Raw genomic sequence first — 8,358 nt, 5'->3', positions numbered from 1 at the left:
AGGAAACATATTTGTAATAAAAATTAAAAATAAAAATGAATTTTTCTCTTTCTGTATTCAAGAAAAAGAAAAGAAATGAAAAAAGAGAAAAGAAAAAAAAGAAATCATTTGAAAATTTGAAAAAGTGAATACACTGTAGTAGACTAAAATAAAATGATGGAAGTAAAATAAAATTTGAAAAAATTTACATAAAAGCAAAAAATATAGTAAAAAAATAGAGAAAAATATTTTTAATAGAAATTGAAAGTAAAAGTTAAGTTTTTCTCTTTCTGCATTCAAGAAAAATAAAAGAAACGAAAAAGAGAAAAAAGAAAACAAACAAAGAGAAAAGGAAATCGTTTGAAAATATGAAAAGGTGAATACACTGAAGTAGACTAAAATAAAATGATGGAAGTAAGATAGAATTTGAAAAATTTTCACAAAAGTAAAAAATACAGTAAAAAAATTAAAGAAAAATATTTTTTATAAAAATTGAAAGTAAAAAATGAGTTTTTTCTCTTTCTGTATTCACAAAAAAGAAAAGTAGTGTAAAAGAGAAAAAGAAAGAAATAAAATTGAATAGATGGACCTACTTACAGATTGAAATAGTACTGAAACTATCCTGTTTTCCTGTAGAAGTCAGACTGTGAAGCGCTTTATAGTCCATAAACAAAGTAGGCGGTGAGACTTGTGTTCTTGAAGAGCAAGGTTGGCCCAGTTGGGCAAGGCTCAGTGTAATGGCTCCGTTCTCCACTAGATGGCACTGGTAGCCTACTGGGGTGGATTGTTGGGGTGCCCATAGGTGCATATGTGCATGCATGGGTGTGGTGAAAATGGCATCACACAGCTACCCAGTCTCTAGTATCGTAACTCTGTTCTCCCTGATCAGCAATCGCGCACCCGTCTTCTGTCTTCAGCTTTCGTGTCCTCCCTGCTTCTTTACTGTCTGTGACCAAGCCCCAGGCACTACCTCTCTCCTGAGTTTTGCCTCGGATGCGGCTGTTTTCCCCGGCCCCTTACTTCTAAAAGACTGCGGCTTTGACCCATTCCGCCCCTCTGCAGAGGGTCTCAGCAAGCAATGGCCAAATGCCAGCTGTACCCAGGAACACTTGCAGGACCCTGCTGCTGCCCTAAGACTGTGGCCAGGTGCCAGCCACCCCAGAAAAAGTTTGCAAGACAGTGTAGCAGCAGCTTTTCAGGGATTATGGAAAATCACAACACACATCTGGCACCAGGCTTCACCCTGTACCTTGCCACCTTGTCCCAGTACCAGCAAATGTGGCCGTTTTCTGGAGTCTGCTGGGACCAGGTGGCTTCAACAGCCTCTACCAAATGTCCTTCCAGCAGTGGAACTGCTTTTCCCCGTGTGGCCTGATAACCTCCCGGACCCCACTCTGTTCCTGGGGATTCACCCTTCCCACCAGAGCACCACCAGGTATGGAGCTGCAGAGTTGCAGCATTTGCTCTCCCCTTGTTTACAGTCTTAATAGAATTTAAACCGTCTCCTTTCTCCTTTCTCCCTTTTTAGTTTAGTCCCTGTGGCTGTTTCCAATTTTTCACTTTCTCTCCAGCTATCTTTGGGGAGGGGTGCTTTTTCCATATTCTCCCCCCACCCCCCAGTCTCCATCTTCTCTCTGCCTGTAAAAGCAGCTCCTTGTCCACCACCGGCTTCTCTCTCCCCAAGTTCAACTCCCCATGCCATGTACCTGCTGAATTCTGTGGTTCAGTTTGTGCAGATTATTGTGTTAATCCTCCATTCAGTTTTCTAGGTTTGTAAGATGGTTTAGTGTTGGTCTGGCTGTATTTCATGGACGCAAGACCCACAAAAAAACTTCCATGCTGTTCTGTCATCTTGGCTCCTCTCTGCCTCTCCTTCTTTTTTCCCTTCCAATGTTCATCTGTTTTGTTTCTTAAACTCCATGTATGAGTGAAATCATATGGTATTTTTAATCTCTCTGGCTGACATTTCACTTAGCATAACACGCTCTAGCTCCATCCACAACATTGCACATGGCAAGATTTCATTCTTTTTTATGGCTGGGTAGTAGTCTATCATATAGATAACTTCCTTATCCATTCATCAGTAGATGGACATTTGGGCTTTTCCTATAATTTGGCTATTGTTGATAAGGCTGCTATAAACATAAGGGTGCATGTGCCCCTTTGAATCCATATTTTTGAAATTTTTTAATGCATATTCATTTTTGAAAGACAGAGACAGAGCACAAGCAGGAGTGGGGTGGAGACAGAGGGGGGCACAGAATCTGAAGCAGGCTCCAGGCTCTGAGCTGTCAGCACAGAGGCCGACACGGGGCTTGAACTCACAAACCGAGAGATAATGACCTGAGCCAAAGTTGGATGCTCAACTGACTGAGCCAACCAGGCACCCCTGAATCCATATTTTTGTATAATTTGGGTAAATAAATACTGATTAGCACAATTGCTGGGTTGTAGGGTAGTTCTATTTTTAACTTTTTAAGGAACCTCCATATTGTTTTCCAGAGTGGCTACAACAGTTTGCATTCCTACCAGCAGTGTGAGAGGGTTCCCCTTTCTCCACATCCTCACCAACACTTGTTGTTTCCTGTGTCGTTAATTTTAGCCAGTATGACTGATGTGAGGTGATATCTCATTGTGGTTTTAATTTATATCTCCCTGATGATGACTGATGTTGAGCATCTTTTCATGTGTTTGTTAGCTAAAAATTTTAATTTATAGAAAATTTTTCACCTACCTGTAAATGTTCATAAAGGAAATTTATCGTAGCATATTTTTAACTAGCAAAACTTGGAACCATTTAAAAGCTTAAATTTAGAAAAAAATTATTGCATTTCTCTAAATTATGGTACCTCTACACCATGGGGGTCTTAAAAATAATGTTTATCTACACATAATGAAGTGGAAAGTTCACTAGAAAATATTGAAAGTATAAAAGAAGAAGTAATTTAAAAAGGAAATCATACCACAGAATAATTTAAATGACATGAAAAATTTATTTTAAACTATGTGTGCTAAGCTGATGGAAAAATCTTAACATATGAGATAGAATTCAATGAAAATATTGTGGTAAATAAGGCATAATATATTAGTAAGAATGAGAGTGAGAAGTGTGACCTTTAGGAACATGAATACATCAAAAAGCCTCAAAGTATATAAATAAATAACTGATATGTTTATAGCAAGAAACAAGTGCCATAATCATTGAAGTTAACTGTTTATATACAGTCTTCTCAGGAACTGGTAGACCGAATAGATTAAAATTAGGGACAGTTAGAAACTGAACGTTACAAATAAAGAATTCACGCCATTAGATATATGTAAAATTCCATATCCAAGAGCTGCGTCCCCTGCCGCATATAAGACATAAGAAATATTTACAAAAATACATTATACATAGTGTTCACATGAGTCAAGGGCAAGGTAAACAAACCTTAGAATTGTTTTTAAAAGGACAGCAAAAGTACAGTCCTAATTGTTTGGAAAGTTATATCTTATTGTACCCCACTGATTAAAGGCTATTAAGAAAAACTGTCAACCATATAATAACAAAATCACTTTACTTTAAAATATGTGAAACATAGTTAAATCAGTAGATAAAAAAAATGTGTGATGTTGAATACATCAGAAATCAAGAAAAAAGAAAAGTGGATGATCTAGGCATTTGTCACCAAAGGTTTAGGAAAAAGAAAGCAAGCCCAAACAAAATTTGAAAAATAATAAAATAAGGAGAGAGATCAATGAACTATAACTGCACAGAACAGTGTTAGTTTTGAAATGAAATGCTGTTCAGAAAAAAATACCAATAGCCAGGAAGGAATTATTCTTCTCATGACTTCTGATGTGACAATTGGAAAAAAATAGTTTTATTGGACTTATAACTAGTCCCTAGCATGTAATAAACAACAGAAATAAAAAGAACAATGCCTAATACTTAGTTTCTGTGAATCCTTCTGCTTTTTTTTCTATCTCATTTACCTTAAGTAATATCAAATTTGATTTTTCATAATGGTCTAGTGATTTCCAGTTTTAAAATATGTGCCTGAGTTTTTGATGAGGAGCTTCAAAATATAATTTTTAAATAGAAATCAACTTTAATTCCTGAACATCAATGAATATAACCTTTATATAATAATAAAATTTCATCTATGTAATTCATGACTAGATCTTTTCACTTAATATTGTGTTATAATCCTTTGGATATTTCTTTTTTCTTTTTTTAAAATTTTTTAACATTTATTCCTTTTTTGGGAGACAGAGAGAGAGACAGTGTGAGTGGGGGAAGGACAGAGAGAGAGGGAGACACAGAATCCAAAGCAGGCTCCAGGCTCTGAGCTGTCAGCACAGAGCCCAACGTGGGGCTCAAACTCAGAATCATGAGATCATGACCTGAGCCAAAGTCAGACACTTAACCGACTGAGCCACCCAGGTGCCCCTGGATATTTCTATGTTGTTTGTCATTTTCTATGTAACCCAAGAGGAAAGGGTATAGAGATAAGAACATTAATCTTGACCTCACTGACATAAGTTCTTTGTAATGGGAAGCAGGATCCAAGGCCAAATAAATAAAATTAGGAAACATAATGGGGGTGGGGAGGGATAGTTAAGTCTTTACAGGTAATTTGCATGATTCTTTTTCTAGTCAAAATAGTTGTATTTAAAATTTCTTACTTAAGTGGTGATACAAATTTTTGTAATGTTATTAAATTCAGACTCTTACCTAGATGAAAATGGTTTTTGTAGATTGTCTTCATTAAGATAAACATTTGCTATGATTATTATAAAGACCATACACATTACGCAGGTAGCAAATATCCCCCTCTATGGAATGAGACTGCCTCATAGATTTTGCTGTAGTGGTTCAGCTTTTCCATTGTTGCCTTGCTTTCAACGATGAACAATTTCCATGGTCTTTATCTTCTTTGATACTATATATGCTTCTCTATGATCTATACAGGGCTTGACTTTCAAGAAAAGATTTGCAGTAGTGCAGCTCTGGAAGTTTAAAATAATGGGCTTCTTTAGTGTCTGTTTAACTTTATCCTTTTCTTATAACAATTGCCAGGAGGCTCCATGCCTCCCTTTATTTTTATTTTCTTAAATTTTCTTTTCTTTTTAGGTTTATGTATTTTTGACAGTGAGAGACAGACAGAGAGGGGGTGAAGGGGCCGAGAGAGAGGGAGAAATAGAATATAAACAGGCTCCAGATATTTTTTCTAGATTAAAATTTTTGGTGTCGTTTTGGGGGTGCCTGAGTGGCTCAGTTGGTTAAGCGTCCAACCTCAGCTCAGGTCATGATGTCAAGGTTGAAGAGTCTGAACCACTGCATCAGGCTCTGTGCTGACAGCTCAGAGCCTGGAGCCTGCTTCAGATTCTGTGTCTTCCTCTCTCTTTGCCCCTCCCCTGCTAATGCCTGTCTCTCTCTCTCTTTCTCTCTCTCAAAAATTTTATTTTAATTTTAGTGTCATTTTGTTTTATATAAACTGAGGATGGTTAAGAACTTTTAATTTAAAATATTTTTAGAATACAATATGTTCTTACTATAAATATACAGTGGGAATTATAAATAGTTCCTTCTTTCAAGTACTGGACAAGATAGTAAAAAAAAAAAAAAAACAGTACCTTACCAAAAGCCAATAAAACAAGCTAGATTTTTCATATGTTTTTAAAAAGTCAACACAAAGAAAATGAAAAAAACAAACAAACATAGTAACAGGGTCATTAATCCCTCGATTTGCAATACTGAATTCCTTGATCCATTTACAATCCAAAGATGTAACTGAACAGGGTGGTAAAATTACTTTGGAAAATGACAACTGTACTCAAGACAAAATAAGTCAGTCCTAAATGGATTCCATAGTGCTCTCTGTGGCCACGATTCCATTCCTGAGCCAAAGTCAGATGCTTAACCAAGGCCACCCAGGCGCCTTTGGCCAACCTTAGCCACCCAGGCGCCCTCCATGCCTCCCTTTATGTCCTACTGATTGACTAAAAGAAGGAAAACAGTTATGTGGTAGGCTCTAGTATCATATAACCTTTCCTCTATTATCATATAGCCTTTTGGTAGAAAGTACTCTTTGCTTTTCAGAATAGAATCTATGAGAAAATTTCTTCTTGTCTATGCAATTTACAAATAATTCTACAAACATACTTTACTTTTATATCTTAAGATAAATTTATGATATCAATGTTTGGCTGTAAGAAACACAGTATAAGACAGCAGAAGTGTTACCATAAATTTTTATTTAAGCAAAATAAATGATTGGTGACAGTAGAATAACCTTTTAATTTTTTAATTATAAATTTTGAGCTCTGAATATTATATGAGTAAAGGGAGATAACATATTCTCATAAACATGTCAGCAAAATAATTGAAACGCTAGTTAATTTATAGTAAAGTATTTTCCATTGTAAACTGGCATTCTTTTTTTTGCTTATGGTAAATTATGTTTACCAATTGTCACCTTGTTCTTTTTTAGCCATAATTTTTAAAAGAGCTATGCTATTCTCTAGCTAGTTTTCAATAACACCAATATTTTTCCTTGTGCTGATATATACTCATTTACACTATGAAATGAATGCTTTTGAGTAATTGAAAATACTTTTTAATTGTCTACTTTATAAAATCACAAGAAAGATACACATATATCTTTATATTTATGTTATCACTTTTGTTTGGGATTTTCAGAAAAAATGTTGATATGTTTTAAAATCAACAAATCTGAAAGTCAATTTGAAATAGTAACTTTAATACATATAAATCCCGTCTATTTTATTATTTAAATTACATTTTATTGATAACTTAACGTTACTTAGGTCAGATGTCTTTTAATTTATATTGCTTTATAACCCATTGATATTTGCAAAGGTATTATCCAGTTCACCTTCAAGTATATCTTGGCCTTAGGGTGGCTTCACAAATTTGAGAAAATAGTGATGATAATAAGAATTAAATGATTTGTTATGCAATACTATATGCCAAAACTTAGGGTTAAGTACTTTATATACACTTAATTACCATGTGTCGAGTATAGAACAGCAACTCCCAATTTTTCTATCTTAAAGATGAAAAGCTTAAAGCTTAGAGAAGTTCTATAATTTATCTAAGGTCGCTTAAGAAGTGGCAAGGGCACCTGGGTGGCTCAGTTGGTTCAGCGTCCAACTTGGGCTCAGGTCATAATCTCAGGATCTGTGAGTTTGAGCCCCGCATCTGGCTCTGTGCTATCATGACAGCTCAGAGCCTGGAGGCTGCTTCGGACTTTGTGCCTCTGTCTCTTTCTGTTTCTCCCCCGCTCACGCTCTGTTTCTGTCTCTCTCAAAAAATAAACAAACACTAAAAAAAAAAAAAAAAAAAAAAAAAAAAAGAAAAGAAGTGGCAGAGTAGAGTTTTAAACCAAACCATTATGGCCTCAAAGCCACTGCTTTTAAACACTGCTATATTTAGTAGAATGCCTGGCGTGGATCAAGGCATAGGCTCCAGGGAGGCAATAGTTAAATATTCAAGGATTTTGTGAGCTGGTTGTTAAGCCACTAGCGATTTAAAATTAGCTATGGTAGGAATATTAACACAATAACAATCAGTAAATGCTAAAAGTTGGGACTTGTCCCACACTTTCGTCTCCTCCACCTGATAGTTTACTAGCATACTGTTGCCTTTACTGCCAAAGTTTTGTCAATATTTACTTATGTATTAGGTTACAGATAGAAGTAAAAGATGTAAATTTGTCATTTTCTGAGTACTACCTATAAACTGCCATCCATTAAGAAATTTTCCACTAATAGTTACTGAATTAAATGTCATCTTTTATTGTCATATCTAAAATAATTTTTTATAGAGAAGAGTGTAAAATAATGAATTGTCTCTTTTATTTTCAGTGATAGTGGAAAGTGGGAAGATAATTTCTTTTGTGGCTTATATTAATTCTGGATATTGTAATATTTATAGAAATATTGTAGGACTTATGAAACTACAACCAAAAAAAGTGGTAAGTTTTAAACTTATTTATTCTCTTTAATGATAATTTAATACAACCTAATTATTGCATAGTTGTTGTTAGTTTGTCTTGTGGAATTTCTGTTCAATTTTTTTACTATTTTTTATTGTTTCTTTTACTGAATTGTAAGATAAAGGAATGTAAGATAAGTTGTAAATTGAGTTATAAGACATAGGAATGACTAGAAGCACATTAAGAGATGCTTAACATATTTATTCCTCAGAAAAATGTAAATTAAAACCACAACAAGGTATCACTTCAAGCATATCAGATTGGCTAAAATACACTTAACAAATGACCCAGAAATTCCACTCTAGATATTTACTCAAGAGAAATAAAAATATACATCTACAAAAAGACTCACAAAGTCTTCATAAGCCGAAAACTG

The 8,358-nt window shown here is 34.9% G+C and overlaps 1 protein-coding gene across 7 annotated transcripts in view; it reads left to right on the top strand.

Moving 5' to 3' along the window:
• Positions 1-8,358, top strand: part of CNBD1 (cyclic nucleotide binding domain containing 1) — a 481,111-nt gene that overhangs the window by 383,663 nt on the left and 89,090 nt on the right. For all 7 annotated transcript variants that reach the window (XR_008292521.1, XM_053208140.1, XM_053208138.1 and 4 more), the window contains one exon: positions 7,852-7,961. Coding sequence is in view for 6 of the 7 variants with exons in the window: in XM_053208140.1 (XP_053064115.1) it covers positions 7,852-7,961 (110 nt within the window). In the remaining variant the exon portion in view is untranslated. The remainder of the gene's footprint in view (positions 1-7,851; positions 7,962-8,358) is intronic.

This window comes from Acinonyx jubatus, chromosome F2 (genome assembly GCF_027475565.1).
Source record: "Acinonyx jubatus isolate Ajub_Pintada_27869175 chromosome F2, VMU_Ajub_asm_v1.0, whole genome shotgun sequence".
Lineage (NCBI taxonomy): Eukaryota > Metazoa > Chordata > Mammalia > Carnivora > Felidae > Acinonyx > Acinonyx jubatus.
The sequence above is the reverse complement of the archived record's forward strand: the minus strand, read 5'-3'. Positions and strand labels throughout refer to the sequence as shown.